Raw genomic sequence first — 18,047 nt, 5'->3', positions numbered from 1 at the left:
CCAGCCTGGGCGACAGAGCGAGACTCCATCTCAAAAAAAAAAAAAAAAAAGTTGTAAAAATGAAACCTTACCTTCAAGTTGCTGCATGGTTCTTTGAATATTACTTGCAAATTTCTGCACATTCATTAAAAATTCATCCCGTATTAATTGAATACTGTGATATTCTACTGTCTCCCCAGGCATGGGCGGCAGGTCTGATTCGTACTCAGAGAAATCAAAGCCTTCTCCAGATGTAACTCCCACAGTTGTACTTGTCCTGTGCTGATTGAAGGACAATGCTGGCAAAAAAACCTGAAATGCCAATTTTATGAAATACATCATATGATGTCATTTTCAATAATTCATGTATTTAAATTGCCTCTGGTTTTGAATATTCTTTTTTTTTTTTTTTTTTTTCTGAAACAGAGTCTCACTCTGTCACCAGGCTGGAGTGCAGTGGCGCAATCTTGGCTCACTGCAACCTCTACCTCCCCAGTGCAAGCAATTCTTCTGCCTCCATCTCCCGAGTAGCTGGGGTTACAGGCACGCGCCACCACACCCAGCTAATTTTTGTATTTTTAGTAGAGACAGGGTTTCACCATCTTGGCCAGGCTGGTCTCGATCTCCTGACCTCATGATCCACCCGCCCTGGCCTCCTAAAGTGCTGGGATTACAGGCGTGACCCCTGTGCCCGGCCTGAATATTCTTTTATATTGAGATACAAACGTGCAAAGTGAAAAGCACTCAAACCTGGAGTGCAGACCTAAAGACAGAGAGATTACATTTGACAAAGTGATCCAAGGGCACCAATTTTAACCAGGCCTGACACAACCGCCCCAAAAACAGTACTGTTATTTCTGTATACCACCACTAACTGAGAAGTTACAAACTGTGGCACGGGGGCTGGCTGCGGTGGCTCATGCCCATAATCCCAGCACTTTGGGAGGCCGAGGCTGGTGGATCACTTGAGATCAGGAGTTCAAGGCCAGCCTGGCCAACATGGTGAAACCCCATCTCTACTAAAAATACAAAAATTAGCTGGGTGTGGTAGTGCACACCTGTGGTCCAAGCTACTCGGGAGGCTGAGGCATGAGAATTGCTTGAACCAGGAGGTGGCGATTTGCAGTGAGCCGAGATCGCACCACTGCACTCCAACCTGGGCGATAGAGCAAGACCCTGTCTCAGAAAGAAAGAGAGAGAGAAAGAGAAAGAAAGGAGGGAGGGAGGGGAAACTGGCACAGGGAGGTAAGAAAACTATGTGTTAAACCATCAGCTCAGGACCATCTTATTCTTGTAAATTAAGTTCTTGAGGACATAGTTTCTTTGAAATGTAGCTAGAGACAGAAGAACACATTTATGAAGTCACTGGAATACAATTACCAAACAACTTAGCCCCCACCACATAAAAAGTGATCTATAAATGCCTGGGGGTTGATTGAGTTGGTTGGCTGAATTTTGTTTTTGTTTTTTAGTTTTGCCTATATTTCTTAAAATTGTGGTACCTCTTTTAAGACTCTTTGAATCTATATGTATTTCCTGCAACATACTGAAGAACCCAGCATGTTGGATTAGTAGAGCTGACCAATCCAAATGTTGCTGACGACACACTCACTGTGCAGCCGGACTTCCTCCGTGATGTGTATTTCCTGCACATTGGCAGCTGGGACCAGAGACTTGACCAAAATATGACTGGTGTTTCTTCCATCAGGAAACAAATTATTGGTTTGGGTTTTGTTTCTCTCTCTCTCTCTCCTCCCACCCCCAGGTCCATTAATCAAGTGGGGGTTCCAAAATTGAAATGTTCTAAAATGTCCGTTTATTAGCTGAGATGCTGATATAGAGACGCCTCTCACAGCTACTACTAGATGATCTCGTACATTTCATATGGGGAAGGCAACATAAATGCTTGACTCCTCTTTGTTTGCCCAATTTTCGAAATAGTACAGTGGTTCCCTATCATCCTCCAGAAGTGACCCATCAGGACTTTTAAAGATCATCATAAATTCATTGGATTTGAAAGGCTGGGCATGGTAGCTTATGCCTATAATCCCAGCACTCTGAGAGGCCAAGGCGGGAAAATCTCTTGAGCCCAGGAGTTTGAGAACAGCCGGGGCAACACAGGGAGACCCCATCTCTACAATTAAAAAAAAAAAAAAAAAGTTAGGCTGGGTGCAGTGGCTCATGCCTGTAATCCCAGCACTTTGGGAAGCCGAGGTGGGTGGATCACGAGGTCAGGAGATCAAGAGCATCCTGGCTAACACAGTGAAACCCCATCTCTACTAAAAATACAAAAAATTAGCCAGGTGTGGTGGCGGGTGCCTCTAGTCCCAGCTACTTGGGAGGCTGAGGCAGGAGAATGTCATGAACCCGGGAGGCAGAGGTTGCAGTGAGCTGAGATCGCACCACTGCACTCCAGCCTGAGCAACAGAGTGAGACTTCACCTCAAAAAAAAAAAAAAAAGAAAAAATAAACAGTCTTAGTGGTGAGCACCTATGGACCCAGCTACTCCGGAGGCTGAGATGGGTGGATCCCGTGAACCTGGGAGTTTAAGGCTGCAGTGAGATGTGATTGTGCTATTGCACTATAGCCTGGGCAATGGATTAAGAACTCTGTCTCAAAAAAAATTTTTAACTCGTGCATTTGAATATCTATCTATCTATATATATAGATATATATTTATATATATTTATATATATATATATATTTTTTTTGTTTTGTTTTGTTTTGTTTTGAGACGGAGTCTCTTTCTGTCGCCCAGGCTGGAGTGCAGTAACACGACCTCAGCTCACTGCAACCTCTACCTCCTGGGTTCAAGCAATTCTCCTGCCTCAGCCTCCCAAGTAGCTGGGACTACAGACGCCCGCCATCACACCGGGGTAATTTTTGTAATTTTAGTAGAGACGGGGGGGTTCAACATATTGATCAGGCTGGTCTCGAACTCCTAACCTCAGGTGATCCACTCACCTTGGCCTCCCAAAGTGCTAGGACTACAGGCATGAGCCACTGCACCCGGCCGTATTTGAATATATTTTCTATGCTTCAATCCACTGCAATTTTATCCTTACTGAAGGTCAAAATGTCCCATCTGTGGCTGGCATGAGCCTCTTCAAGTTGAGCCCTGTGTCCTTTAGACATGACTCTGGTTGTCATAATGCATATAACCACGAATAATTAATTACACATCATGTTTTGATGTTATTTTCTTTTTCTTTTTTTTTTTTTTTTAAGAGATAGAGTATCTCTCTGCCACCCAGTCTATAGTGCAGTGGCATGACCACCATGCACTGCAACCTCAAACTCCTGGGTTCAAGCAATCATCCCACCTCAGCCTCCAGAGTAGCCCACAGCCGTGCCCAGCAGATTTTTCTTTTTACTTTTGGTAGAGATGGGGTTGATGTTATTTTAGAATGCAAAGTTCCGTTTGCATAAGAAGGTAGCCAGCGTGGCCAGGTGTGGTGGCTCATGCCTGCAATCTCAACATTTTGGGAGGCTGAGATGGGCAGATCACTTGAGCCCAGGAGTTTGAGACCAGCCTTGGCAACATACTGAGACACTGTCTCTAAAAAAAAAAACACAAAAATCATCCAGGGATTGTGGCATGGCGTGCACCTGCCTAATTTTTAGTGATCCTCCCAGCTACTCAGGAGGCTGGGGTGGGAGGATCGTTTAAGCCTGGGAGGTCAAGGCTGCAGTGAGCCATGCTTGCGCCACTTCACTCCAGCCTAGGTGGCAGAATGAGACCCTGTCTCAAAAATAAATGAATAAAAACAAAAAATATAAATAAATAAATAAATAAATAAATAAATAAATAAATAAGAAGGCAGCCAATGTTCTTGAGTCCTCCAAAGTCACACTAGGAAAAGAGATCATCCCGATGAAGGAGGGTATCTTCGGGTGGAACGCCCCTTGTGTGCTGGCAGCTCAGTGGGGAGGCCCCACAGCCTAACTCACAGGGTGACTTGTTCTCAGTGAGACCTCGTCTGCTCCCATCCCCAGAACTGCTCACATGGAAGTCACCCAGGGCCAAGCCCTCCCGCTCTTCTTTGCCTGTGCCTTCTTGACCTCCAGCAGCAAGTGGCACAGCGGGCCCCTCCCTTCTCCCACGAAGCATCATCTTCTCTTGGCTTCTGGATCCCCCATGTGCTAACTTTCCTCTCCCCTCATCTCTTCCATCTCTATTCCCTCCCTTGGTTGTTCCACCTGGTCCCTTGGTTTCACACCATCTCTGTGCTGATGACGCCCATATTTTAAAGCATCACTCTGGTGCATGTGGAGAATGTAGCATAGAGGGTAAGAACAGAAACTGGGGGAACTTTTTGGAGGCTACTGCACTACTCCAAGCAAAAGAGGATATTGTGTTGGTTTGGACATTTTTAGCCACATCTTCTCAGTGGAGTCTTCCTGGCCACCCTATCTAAAATTGCAAAAGCCCCACCTTTCCCTGTCAACTGTCCCTATCCCCCTCGTTTCCTTTTTCTTCCCGATCTGGTTTCATTTTTTTCCCTAACTCTTGTTGCTATCTAACACACTATATATTTTCTCATTGATCTCGCTTAATGTACATCTTCCCGTCTAGAATGAAAGCTCCATGAGGCAGAGACCTTGTCTCAGTTGTTCATGGCTATGAAATACAGTAGGTGCTCAGTGAATATTTGCTAGACGGATGCCCTGAGTTCCCTGCGGAGTTCCAGACTCATACGTCCTGCTTTACGCCTTGACTTGAATGTCTAAGAGGCCACCTGTGCTTAACATGCAAAATACAACACTTAAGTTTCTCTCCATATCTGTTTCTCCCCATCCTCCATCTCAGTAATGACTTCACCATCCTCCCAGTTTCTCAGACCCAAATCCTAAGAGTCATTCATTTTTAAATTTTTTTTTTTTAGAGATGGGGTCTTGCTATATTGCCCAGGTTGTTCTCAAACTCCTAGCCTCAAGCAATCCTCCCACCTCACCCTCCTAAAGTGCTGGGACCAAGAGTCATTTTTTGTACTCTCTATTCTTGTGATACTTTTCAAAGCCTCCAGATCCTGGTCATCAGCAAGTCCCATGGCCTGATCCTCAAGGCATTCCTCACACTGTCTGCTTCTCCCTCCCTTCCCTGATTGAAGCCTAAATAACCATCACCCTTGATGTGGTTTGGCCGTGTCCCCACCCAAATCTCATCTTGAATTGTAGTTCCCATAATCCCCACGTGTCATGGGAGGGACCTGGTGGGAGGTAATTGAATCCTGGGGGAGGTTACCCCCATGCCACTGTTCTCATGATAGTGAGTGAGTTCTCATGAGATCTGATGGTTTTATAAGGGGCTTTTCCCTCTTTGCTCAACACTTCTCCTTCCTGTCATCATGTGAAGAAGGATGTGTTTGCTTCCCCTTCCACCATGATTTTAAGTTTCCTGAGGCCTACACAGCCATGCAGAACTGTGACTCAATTTAACCTCTTTCCTTTATAAATTATGGGTTGTTCTTTATAGCAGCATGAAAATGGACTAATACAGCCCTCCACCTGGGCTCTTCCGTGGCTTTCTATTTGGTTTTTCCTTCCCCTCCACCCCAGCAATATGTTTTCCCACAATAGCCGGAGGTAAAATGCAAACCAGATCCTGTTGTTCCCCTGCTTAAACCTGCCTTCATTTCCAGCCCTCCCTCCAGCCACACTGGCCGTCCTCCTGCTACTGAGCCAAGCAGAGGCTGCTCCTACCTCAGGGCCTTTGCACCTGCTGTTCTCTCTGCCCAGCATGCTCTTCCTCCACATCCTATCGTGTCTGATGCCTTGGCCTCATTTGGGTCTCAGTACAATATCACCTCCTCCTTCCTTCCCTAGTGCATTTCCCTAATAACTTATCATTCATGAAAAAGGCCTGCTGATGAGTTTTTCATTTTTTTGGTCTATAAAGCTCAGGCCAAGCATGGTGGCTCATGCCTATAATCACAGCACTTTGGGAGGCCACGGCGGGCAGATTGCTTGAGCCCAGGAGTTGGAGACCAGCCTGGACAACATGGTGAGACCCTGTCTCTACAAAAAGTACAAAAATGAGCCTGGCATGGTAGTGTATGCCTATAATCCCAGCCACTCAGGAGGCTGAGGCAGAAGGATCGCTTGAGAGTTTGAGGCTGCAGTGAGCCGTGATCGTGCCACTGCACTCCAGACTAGATGGCAGAGAGACCCTGTCTCAAAAAATAATAAAAATAAAAAAGAAAGCTTAGACATCACATCCTCAGCAAGACCATTCCTCACCATGCCCTCTGCACACACATGCAGTGTGCATGGCCCATTTCTGTCTCATATCAGGGTTTATTTTCCTCATGCCACTTGTCAGCGCCTAGTATTTTCTCATAGATGTGCTGGTGTGCCATGTCTTTCCCCTACATAAGCTCCTAGAGAGCAGGGCCATTGACTGTCCTGTCCACTGCTTGACCCTCAGTGTCCATAACAGCACCTGAGACAAAAGAGCTGCCTACTACTTATTTGTGGAATAAAAAAACCACATGACCTCAACTTTAGAAATACTAGAATTTCTTCCTTTCTCCATGTTTACCTGACACATAATATCCTTCAGAAAATGGAGCACATTAGCATTTATAATTCCATACTCCAGTGTTTCCGGCATAATTTCCATAGCTTCCTTCATGTCGGTAGCTTCAGAGATTGCCTCTAAATAAAAACAGGTGTAGAATGTAAGGTCAGTGGGAGAGAGAGCAGCCAACAGTTAACATTTCTAAGAGAACAGGAATCTTCGCCTTCTTCCCAAGTTGCTATAAGGAATGTTCTGGTTACAGATTCAGAATATCCCCTATTTGTGTTTAAACAAATCTGAGGGCCCATGAGAAGCTGAAATGGATACCGATGCACTGTGGTTCACGGATTAGTATGAACAGCGCACAAGAGTTGCACATATTCACTGATCTGGTTGGAGTATCTAACACTGGCCAAAACCAGAAATTATTTGGGTTGTCTAGAAATGTTGGCTGGATTCCTTGCTGCTATGGACTGAATGACCCCAAAATCCACATGATGAAGCTTAAATCCCCAAGGTGAAGGTATTAGAAGGTGGGGCCTTTGGTAAGTGACTAGGTCATGAGGGTGGAGTCTCACGATGGGATTGGTGTCCCTATGGGAAGAGACAGGAGAGCTTGCTTTCTCTCTCTCTCGACTCTCCACCATAGGAGGATAGGAGAAGGCACCATCTGTGAACCAGGAAGTGGCGCTCGCCAGACGCCAGATCCGCCAGCACCTTGATTTGGACTTCCCAGCCTCCAGAGCTGTGAGAAATAGATGTTTGTTGGCGAAGCCCCCCAGCCTATGGAAATTTGTTACAATCATCCAAACTGGCTTGGGCACTAGCTTCGCCTGTCTTCACTCCCCAGCAAGTCTTTCTCAATTCATTGCCAAAGCATCTTTTGAGTCATGGGTTGTTTGAAAAGACCTACTTGGTAACATCTACCCTTCCAACAAACAAGGTTTTATTTGATATGTATTTACTCTACCTGACCAAAAATCAATCACCATGGTAAACATTTTAAAGGTTACTTTAAAAGGTAAACATTTTAAAGACTGTTCCCTTGATCTAACTGGGAAACAAAACACACACAACAAATATACCCATTGAAGTCGTTATTTCACAAGTTTCAGTCTTCACACCTTCTCCAAATATGTGCAGACATGCACTATCATTGGTTGAATACATTTCTTTATATCTAACACTTCTTTACTGGAAATTAGCTTTGAGAAGACTACATAAGAACCCAGTATGGAAAAGAAAGAGAGCTTGGCATAAGTGAAAGATAACCACAAAAAGACAAACAGAAAGAGTGAACAAGTGCATGCACAACCACACCCCCTCAACACACATACGCACACACGTGCCAGAAATGTACCTTTGGTATTTCTGAGAAAAAACACCACGTTTTGGTCCAGGAACTCCATGGGAAGAGGGGCACAGAGCATGTGGAGACGCATTTTTTCCACGATGTGCTTCACAATTCTCTGAAACATGGGGAACAAAAAACATTCATTCTTGTGATACATCCATGCACCTAAAGAACCTAATATCAAGTACACCTAAGCTCTCCTCTCAACACAATGGCTGGTCTCATGTTCTGACAATGCAGCCACAGCCACACAGTGGGTACCAGCTAAGCACAGGAGCTAAACTCACCTAGACTCTGAGCTCTCAGCCTGACTCCTCTATTGACCAACCCGCACAGCAACACCTAAACAAACCGACCTGGCAAAGGTCCAGATGGAGCTTGAATTTTGTTTTGCAGAATTTTTATGAAGCAATGAAGCATGATTTTGGTAAGCATAGACCAGGTTGAATGCTTACGTCCTAGCCTTAAACTCCAACCTTGGAGTTTTTACAGAACAGGGTTCGTTTAGCAGGCCTGTGTTATCCAAACCCCACAGATGCCAAATGTCTTCAGAACTGGCCTTTGGCTCTTGGGGTGACAACTCCCAAGCTTTTGGAATATCCTGCCTAATATGGGAGTCTTTGTGTACCTACAGCCTTGGGCCATGCCTGAAGGTGTATGCGAACAATATGATTTTGGTGAATGCCTGTTTTTGTTTGCTGGGGCCCCAGTCATACAGCATCAGTTCAACCTCTAGGGTGGTGGTGAGGGCTGGAGATGAAGGGGAGCTGAGTAACCAAGGTCAGCCACGTGGATGCTCCATGACTGTGTGACTGATCCCCAGTAAAAACTCCAGACACCAAGGCTCAGGTGAGCCTCTCTAGTTGGCAATGCTTCATGCATGTTGTCACTCACAGCTACCAGGAGAATTAAGTGCAGTCCATGAAACTCTACTGGGAGGGAACATATGGAAGCTTGTTCCTGTTTTCCTCTGGTCTCTGTCCTGTGTACCTTTTTCTCTCTCTTTTTTTTTTTTTTTTTTTTTACTGATTCTAATTTGCATCCTTTCCCTGTAATAAACTATAACTATGAATATAACAGATTTTCTGAGTCCTGTGAGTCCTTCTAGCCAATCACTGAATCTGAGGGTGGCCTTGGGATCCTATAATCTCCATTCCAACATGATAAATCCCTTGGATGGGGCTGTGTCAGTTACCCTGAATTTTAGAGGGCGTTAGGGGTACTCATTACCCCTCCAACAAGGACAAAGAGCCATGCTTACTTTGGAAGGGAGATTTTCTGAAATCTCTTTGTGCATTTTTTCATCCTCTACGTCGATTAGAGGTTGACCTAGAGATTCGGTTCTCAGTGACACATGCTTAGCTGCAAAAACATCAATCAAAGTGTAAGAGAAAATCATCCGAAAATTAGGTTTCCTACCACCAAGGGCAGCCCTGCATTTCGTGTACCAGTGCATTTCATTCAAAAGGCAAGTTATCAAACAGCTGTGCATACCTTCTGCTCCAATCAATCCGATTGTGGCCTTGACTCGCATTGTAATTGACAAGAATTGTGTTTCATTTTTGACAGGGTGTCCATCAGAAATTTAACATGTTTGTGTCTGCGTTTGCTCAGGTACAGTGTCCACCCTGTGACCCTGTGACTTCTCTGAGGTTTTTTACTTAAAAGGGAATTTATCATAAAGATAAGAATTACAGGCCAGGCTAAGTGGCTCACACCTATAATCCCAGCGCTTTGGGAAGCTGCAGTGGGTGGATCACTTGATGTCAGGAGTTCGAGACCAGCCTGGCCAACATGGCAACACCCTGTCTCTACTAAAAATACAAAATTTAGCTGGGCGTGGTGGTGCGTGCCTGTAATCCCAGCTACTCGGGAGGCTGAGGTGAGAGAATCACTTCAGGCCAGGAGGTAGAGGTTGCAGTGAGCCAAGATTGTGCCACTGCAGCTTGGGTGGCCGAGCAAGACTCCATCTCAAAACAAAAAAAGAAGAATTACTGCTAGCACGTTAGCATTTACTCCTTTCTCACTATGAGATGCAAAACTTGTGAGGGACGAGAAGAAAAACAGTCTAAATGAAATGACGCATCTGTCTCAAGTCCACTCTGATTGATGCAGATTCAGAAACCTCAGCAGACACCAAGTCTCAGCCCTCAGAACATGCAACAGGCCCGATGATTAGAGAAAGGAGCTTTCCCTGGGAGCTTTCCCTCACTCTCACTTTGAAAGGCACTGTGCTGGCCGGGTGCAGTGGCTCAAGCCTGTAATCCCAGCACTTTGGGAGGCCGAGACGGGAGAATCACGAGGTCAGGAGTTCGAGACCATCCTGGCTATACCAGTGAAACCCCTTCTCTACTAAAAAATACAAAAAACTAGCCGGGCGAGGTGGCAGGCGCCTGTAGTCCCAGCTACTCGGGAGGCTGAGGCAGGAGAATGGCGTAAACCCCGGAGGTGGAGCTTGCAGTGAGCGGAGATCTGGCCACTGCACTCCAGCCTGGGCAACAGAGCGAGACTCCGTCTCCAAAAAAAAAAAAAAAAAAAAAGAAAGGCACTGTGCAAAGTCACTGCGGCTTTGGCATCAACTCAGTGTCAGGGGGCTGAATCCTCTCTGCCATTAGTTTTCTCATCCATAAAATGGGACAGTAACATCTACCAACCAGATTCTGGAGGATTGAATGACAGCACGCGTAAAGGCATCGGCCCCGTGGTTGGTAGGGGAACAGTCTATAGTCAGCAGTAGCAACATTATTAGAGAACTAGCAATAGACTACAGTAAAAAAAAATCACACTTAGGAGCAGGTGCCATGCCATAAACAGCCTGTAGTTCATTGCTAATTCTCTAACAGCATTAGAGTGGTCGCTAATCTCTACAAAAAATCAAAATGTTATCCAGGCATGGTGGTGCACGCCTGTAGTCCCAGCTACAGGCGGGAAGATCATTTGAGGCCGGGAGTTTGAAACCAGCCTGGGCGATGTAGTGAAACCTCGTCTCTACAAAAAAAAATTTTTGAGACGGATCTCACTATGTCACCCAGGCTGGAGTGCAGTGGTGTGATCTTGGCTCACTGCAACCTCCGTCTCCCAAGTTCAAGTGATTCTCCTGCCTCAGCCTCCCAAGTAGCTGAGATTATAGGTATGTGCCACCATGCCTGGCTAATTTTTGTGTTTTTAGTAGAGACGGGTTTCATCATGTTGACCGGGCTACACTCGAATTCCTGACCTCAAGTGATCCTTTGCCTTGGCCTCCCTAAGTCCTGGGATTATAGGCGTGAGCCACCATAACAGGCCAAAAAATTAAAGTTAAAAAAAACACTTAGCCAGGCGTGGTGGCACACATCTGTAGTCCCATCTACTTGGAAGGCTGAGGCAGGAGGATCGCTTGAGCCCGAGAGTTCAAGGCTACAGGGTGCTATGATCACACCACAGCACTCCAGTCTGGGCAACAGAGCAAGGCCCCATCTTTAAAAAGGAAAATACACTTATGAATGTACTTAATGCCACCTAGAAATGGTAAAAAAAAAAAAAAAAAAAAAAAAAAAAAAAAGGTAAGTTTTATGTTACATCCATTTTACCACCATAAAAAGAAAAGAAGAAAACATATAATAATGTTAATTTACTTTGTGGGAAAGGGCTTCCCCGACCTTCCCACCTAAACAGCCTCTTCCCACCCAAGCCTGTCCTCTTCCTGGATGTACTGGGCTCAGAAGCCGAGAGTGCGTTCCTAGGAGGCCTCAGCAGACACTGCTGTGGAATCCAGAACTGCCATCTGCCTTATCAAAACCCACTTTAAGCCGGGCGCGGTGGCTCACGCCTGTAATCCCAGCACTTTGGGAGGCCAAGGCGGGTAGATCACCTGAGGTCAGGAGTTTGAGACCAGCCTGGCCAACATGATGAAACCCCATCTCTACTAAAAATACAAAAATTAGCCGGGCGTGGTGGCGGGCGCCTGTAGTCCCAGCTACTCGGGAGGCTGAGGCAGGAGAATTGCTCGAATCCAGCAGGCAGAGGTTGCAGTGAGCGGAGATCGCACCACTGCACTCCAGCCTAGGTGACAGAGCAAGACTTCGTCTACAAAAAAAAAACAAAAACCCACTTTAAACAAGCCTTATTCAGACTATCTTTTATTTCTAACTTGTAGTTCCCTCTCCACAATCTTTGCTACTTGAGGGGATTACAATTTGGTTAAAAATAAATTCTTGGCCGAGAGCAGGTGCTTATGCCTGTAATCCCAACACTTTGGAAGGTTGAGGTGGGAGGATTGCTTGAGCCCAGGAGTTCGAGACCAGCCTGGCAACATAGCAAGACCCCATCTCTACAAAAAATCAAAATGTCATCAGGCTTGTTGGTGTACCTCTATAGTCCCAGCTCCTCAGGAGCCTGAGTCAGGATTGTTTGAGCCTAGAAGTTAGAGGCTGAAGTGAGCTATGACTGTTATCACTCCAGCCTGGGCAACAGAGTGAGGTCCTGTCTCAAAAATAAATAAATGAAAAGTACCGTGCCTTGAAGAGTCTCCTAAGAAAATGGCATCTGCAGTTTGCGTAGCGGGAAGCCTACTCTACAAAACAAAGTACAAAGCATGTGTTTGCCGAGCTGGCTGAGATGCTGCCGGTACGAGTGTTTGTATGTTACATACTACACTCGGTTGAAGAGCGTCCCCCACAATGCATGTCCTCAAGATGTGACCTCATTTGGAAACAGGGTCTTTGCAGATGTAATTAGTAAAGACGAGGTGATATGGATTAGAGTGGGCCCAAAATCCAAGGTGACTGGTGCCTGTATAAGGAGAGAGGACAGCTGGGCACGGTGGCTCATGCCTGTAATCCCAGCACTTTGGGAGGCTGAGGAGGGCAGATCACCTGAGGTCCAGAGTTCAAGGCCAGCCTGGCCAAGATGGTGAAACCCCATCTTTACTAAAAATACAAAAATTAGCTGGGTGTGGTGGTGGGCACCTGTAGTCCCAGCTACTTGGGAGGCTGAGGCAGGAGAATCACTTGAACCCCGGAGGCAGAGGTTGCAATGAGCTGAGATCGCGCCATCGCACTCCAGCTTGGGTGACAAGAGCGAGACTCTGTCTCAAAAAAAAAAAAAAAAGAAGAAGAAGAAGAAGGAGAGAGGACACATGGAGAAGAAAGACACAGAGGGGACAAGGCCATGTGATGATGGATGCAGAGACTGGAGTGATGATGCTGCAGGCCGAGGACACCCTGACCTCCAGACTGCTGTGAGGAGGCCAGGAAGGATCCTCCCCTTGGTCCCGCAGAGGGAGCGCAGCCCTGCCAGCACCTTGATTTTGGAGTTCCAGCCTCCAGAGCTGTGAGAATACATCTGTGTTTTTTTCAGCCACCCAGTCTGTGGTCACTTGTGACAGCAGCCATGGGAAACTACTACATGTGTTTATTCATGACCCAGCACTTCCTCTTTGTGCTTCATACCCAGCGAAAGTAAAAGCTGATTCTGGCGTGGCAGGCAGCACCCTACTGCCGCTGCCGAGAGGGGAGCGGCTTTTTCAGTTCCACCCTCCCATGACCCCTCCCAACTGCACACCTCGCCCTTTATCCACGGACTCCACTTTTTGAGAATAAATCTCTTCTTCCTCTTCTTCCTCTGCAGACAGGACAGGTATCTCATCTTTATGGCCACATAAATGGGAAGAAAATATAAAATGTAATTGTTCTCTGCACGAAACACCTGATATATTTGCTTTCTGTGGAGCCAAGGGGTTGGGATGTGGCCCACAGGAGACTCGTTAGGTTACAGAGTATTCCTTACTGGAGCCAGCTTTCAGTGACAGCCAAGGAGGTTTGTGCAAATTCTGCCAAGAGACAAAGGATACAGAAATCATCAGAGTTACCACCAGCCCAGAAGAAATATAAACAACCAAGAAGCATAAGAGGCTCCTGGGTTCACCACACTATGAATGCATTTAACACCCTAAACTGTACATTTCAAAATTGTTAAGATGTAAATTGCAGGTCATGTGTATGTTGCCACAATTTAAAAACTGAAGGAGGCCAGGCGCAGTGGCTCATGCCTGTAACCCCAGCACTTTGGGAGGCTGAGATAGGTGGATCACTTGAGATCGGGAGCTCGAGACCAGCCTGGTCAACATGGTGAAACCCCGTCTCTATTAAAAATACAAAAAAATTAGCTGGGTGTGGTGGCGCATGCCTGTAATCCCAGCTACCCAGGAGGCTGAGGCAGGAGAATCACTTGAGCTCAAGAGGTGGAGGCTGCAGTGAGCCGAGATCATGCCACTGCACTCCAGCCTGGGAGATAGAGTGAGGCTCTGTCTCAAAAGAAAAGAAAAGAAAAGAAAAAACTGAAGGGAAAAAAAGAGATTCAACTACGCTAACATTTACATAAATTAGAGTAAGGAAGTGCATCTACTTTTCTTCTATGGAATTGGCAAAAATCTAAAAAATGGCCAATATTGAATGTCGGGGAGGCTGTTGGCAAACAGGCGTCTCATCCACCACCACTGGCTGTGGACCAACAGGACCTACTCAAATTGTAAAAGACCATACTTGTTACAGATGCATTTCATTTTTATAAATCTATCCTCCAGAAATACACAAAGTATGTAAGGCTAGACGGACATTGTTCCATTGTTTGTAGAATGAATACTCTGAAAAGCTAAGTGTCTATTAATTATATAATGGATGAGTAGAATATGGTACATCTATGTTTTAAAATCTATCAAGTCAGGTAGAACTGTAGGTATTGACATGAAAAAATAACCAAGACATGTGGTGGAGGGAGAGGTCACAAAATAATATGTATATATAGTATGATATTTACAGTTTTTGGAACTCTCTATATCCATATATTATCATTATAGAGAGAAATATAGATTGTAGATAGAACAAGGATAGACAGACATAGATGACAAGTAGGTAGGAAGGTAGGTAGGCTGATTAATTGATTTCAACAGCCCTGACCTTATGCCTAGACAGACAGAGATAGACAGATAGATGGCTAGATAGATAAATAGGTAGATAGACAGATGTATAGAGAGAGATAGACATATAGGTAGGTAGGTAGGTAGATAAATTGGTAGATAATTGATAGATGGATAGATAGATGATAGGTAAATGATAGGTAGACAGACACACAGATAGATTGGTCAGTTGGTAGATGAGAGAGAGAGATGTATAGTAATTAGGTAGGTAGACAGGAGACAGAGAGAGAGATGTATAGGTAAGTAGGTAGACAGGATATAGATAGAGGTATAGATAGATAGCTGTATAGGTAGGTAGGTAGGTAGGTAGGTAGATAGCTAGATAGATAGATATATAGATAGAGACAGATGTATAGGTAGGTAGGTAGATAGGTAGAGAGATAGATGTATATATAGAGAGATAGATGTATAGGTAGGTAGGTAGATAAATTCATAGATAATTGATAGATGGATAGACAGATGATAGGTGAATGATAGGTAGATAGACACACAGATAGATTGGTCAGTTGGTAGACAGATAACAGAGAGAAATAGATGTATAGGTAATTAGGTAGGTAGACAGGAGAGAGAGAAATAGATGAATAGGTAGGTAGATAGGAGATAGACAGATGTATAGATAGATGTATAGATAATTAGGTAGGTAGGCAGGAGAGAAACAGATGTATAGGTAGGTAGGTAGACAGGAGATAGATGGATGTATAGATAGATGTATAGATAATTAGGTAGGTAGGCAGGAGAGAAATAGATGAATAGGTAGGTAGATAGACAGGAGATAGATAGATAGATAGATAGATGTATAGATACATGTACAGATAATTAGGTAGGTAGGCAGGAGAGAAATAGATGAATAGGTAGGTAGGTAGATGATAGATCGATCGATCGATCGATCGATAGATAGATAGATAGATAGATGTATAGGAAGGTAGGAAGACAGATCAGTCAGTTGGTAGATGATTGATTGATTGATTGACTGATAATCTGAAAAAAGAGTCAACCAGAAACACACCAGACTAATGATAGTGGTTACCCGGTAGGAATAGGAGCAGGACTGGGGCCTAAGGGATGGAGAAGGGTTGCTTTTTCTTTTTAGAGGTAATTCTATGTTCTGTGAATTTTTAAGAGAACATGTGTCTGGCAATATTTGTGAAATTCCTTTAAATGTAAGGAAGTTACTAAATGATATGTACAGTATGATGCCATTTTGTTTTTTCCAGAAGGAACACAAGTACCTACTGGATCAGTATCTTGGGTATCCGCTGCCCGGAAGGACACCTCACCTTTCTTACCACCACCTGCCCCAGTATCTGGTTGTCTCCATTCCTATCATTTTTAACCAAGAGCAGAGAGAAATCTTGACCAAGGGAGGGGCAGAAAGAGGAGGAAAAAAAAAAGGAAAGAAGGGACACTCTGGGCTCTCTGCAGGTCCTCTGAACGGACTAGAACCACCTGTCCCCCAAAAATAATCTAGGGAAACCGTTCAAGGGTTTCATATGAGCCTGTAGGTTTAACAAGCAGAGAGTGCGTGACAGTGTGTGGAGCTGGGGATGAGGTCTCTTCTCCCCATCTGGCCAGAACCCCCAACACCTGACGCCATCTGGCACCTCCAGAATCCGCAGCTTTGACAGTTTCCAGAGACAGCATCTTCGGCAAGGAATCCATCAGCTTTTCACCATGAGGTGACAGTGGAGAAGAGATGGGAATGGAAGGGAAGACCAGGGACAGAGCCCAGAAACGGGTCAGGGAGCAGGGGTAGGAGAGTTCTGAGCTCCCTTTGGAGGGTCCAGGAATTAACCAGGGGGACCCTCTGAGGTGAGACTGAACTCTGCTTCCACACAGGATGACATTTGAGCTAAACACGTGCTAGTGAACACAGCAGACAACAGCCACCCCACCATTAACAGAGGCCCTTGGAGAGCTTCTGCAAGAAATCCAAGTCACATCCATTGTTTTAGGGTCTTGTTGTAAATTTTTTTTTTTTTTTTTTGAGACAGAGTCTCGCTCTGTGGCCCAGGCTGGAGTGCAGTGGCACAATCTCGGCTCACTGCAAGCTCTGCCTCCTGGGTTCAGGCTGTTCTCCTGCCTCAGCCTCCCGAGTAGCTGGGACTACAGGCACCCACCGCCACACCCGGCTAATTTTTTGTATTTTTAGTAGAGACGGGGTTTCACCGTGTTAGCCAGGATGATCTCGATCTCCTGACCTCGTGATCCGCCCACCTCGGCCTCCCAAAGTGCTGGGATTACAGGTGTGAGCCACCGCGCCCGGCCAATTTTTTTTAAATGTATATGAAACCCAAGTTCCTGCAATGGTGGTACATGTTAAATGATCAATCCTGCGAGTGTGTTTTTGGCTTCCGTAATTTCACTTGGTGCCAATGGAAGTGCCTACATCCGAGGTCCAGTTATAATCTAATGTCCAGGTCCAAAGGTCTGCCAGGGAGAAAAAAATAATAGGCTGGAAGGTGAAGTTCCAAAAGGTGATCACATGGTCCTCTCTCCAGATGGCACTAGGGATTTGTTATTGTTGTTTATTTATGGTTTTGGATTTATGATGAAGACGTTTTATTTTGTGCAAGCAAATAATGAATATTTAAAATAAATGAAGATGGCCAAGCGTGATGGTTCACACCTGTAATCCCAGCACTTTGGGAGGCCGAAGTGGGCAGATCACCTTAGGTCAGGAGTTCGAGACCAGCCCGGCCAACATGGTGAAACCCTGTCTCTACTAAAAAGACAAAAATTAGCCGGGTATGGTGGTAAGTACCTGTAGTCCTAGCTACTTGGGAGGTTGAGGCAGGAGAACTGCTTGAACTAGGGAGGTGGAGGTTGCAGTGAGCCAATATTGTACCACTGCACTCCAGCCTTGGCCACAGAGCTAGACTCTGTCTCAAAAAAAAAAAAAAAAAAAGGGGGGGCCGGGTGCCAGGTGGCTCACACCTAGAATCTCAGCACTTTGGGAGGCCGAGGCGGGAGGATCACTTGACCTCAGTAGTTCCAGACCACCCTGGGCAACATGGTGAAACCTGTCTCTACCAAAAATATAAAAATTAGCCAGGCATGGTGACGCATACCTGTAGTCCCAGCTACTCAGGAGGCTGAGGTGGGAGAATTACTTGAGCCCTGGAGGCAGAGGTTGCAGTGAGCCAAGATCGCACCTCTGCACTCCAGCCTGGGTGACAGAGTGAGACCCTATCTAAAAAAAAAAAAAAAAAAAAGGAAGGAAGGAAGGAAGAAAGGAAGGA

The 18,047-nt window shown here is 45.4% G+C and overlaps 1 protein-coding gene across 1 annotated transcript in view; it reads right to left on the bottom strand.

Annotated features, from left to right (window-relative positions):
- DNAH10 (dynein axonemal heavy chain 10) overlaps nucleotides 1–18,047 on the bottom strand; it is a 176,653-nt gene that overhangs the window by 156,805 nt on the left and 1,801 nt on the right. The window contains exons 2-6 of the mRNA XM_025401943.1: nucleotides 13,395–13,478; nucleotides 9,115–9,215; nucleotides 7,860–7,968; nucleotides 6,521–6,636; nucleotides 72–291 (exon numbers count right to left, since the gene is read on the bottom strand). Coding sequence (XP_025257728.1) covers nucleotides 72–291; nucleotides 6,521–6,636; nucleotides 7,860–7,968; nucleotides 9,115–9,215; nucleotides 13,395–13,478 — 630 coding nt within the window. The remainder of the gene's footprint in view (nucleotides 1–71; nucleotides 292–6,520; nucleotides 6,637–7,859; nucleotides 7,969–9,114; nucleotides 9,216–13,394; nucleotides 13,479–18,047) is intronic.

This window comes from Theropithecus gelada, chromosome 11 (assembly GCF_003255815.1).
Source record: "Theropithecus gelada isolate Dixy chromosome 11, Tgel_1.0, whole genome shotgun sequence".
NCBI classification, from domain to species: Eukaryota; Metazoa; Chordata; class Mammalia; order Primates; family Cercopithecidae; genus Theropithecus; species Theropithecus gelada.
Note: the sequence above shows the minus strand (reverse complement) of the source record. Positions and strands in the feature narration are given on the sequence as shown.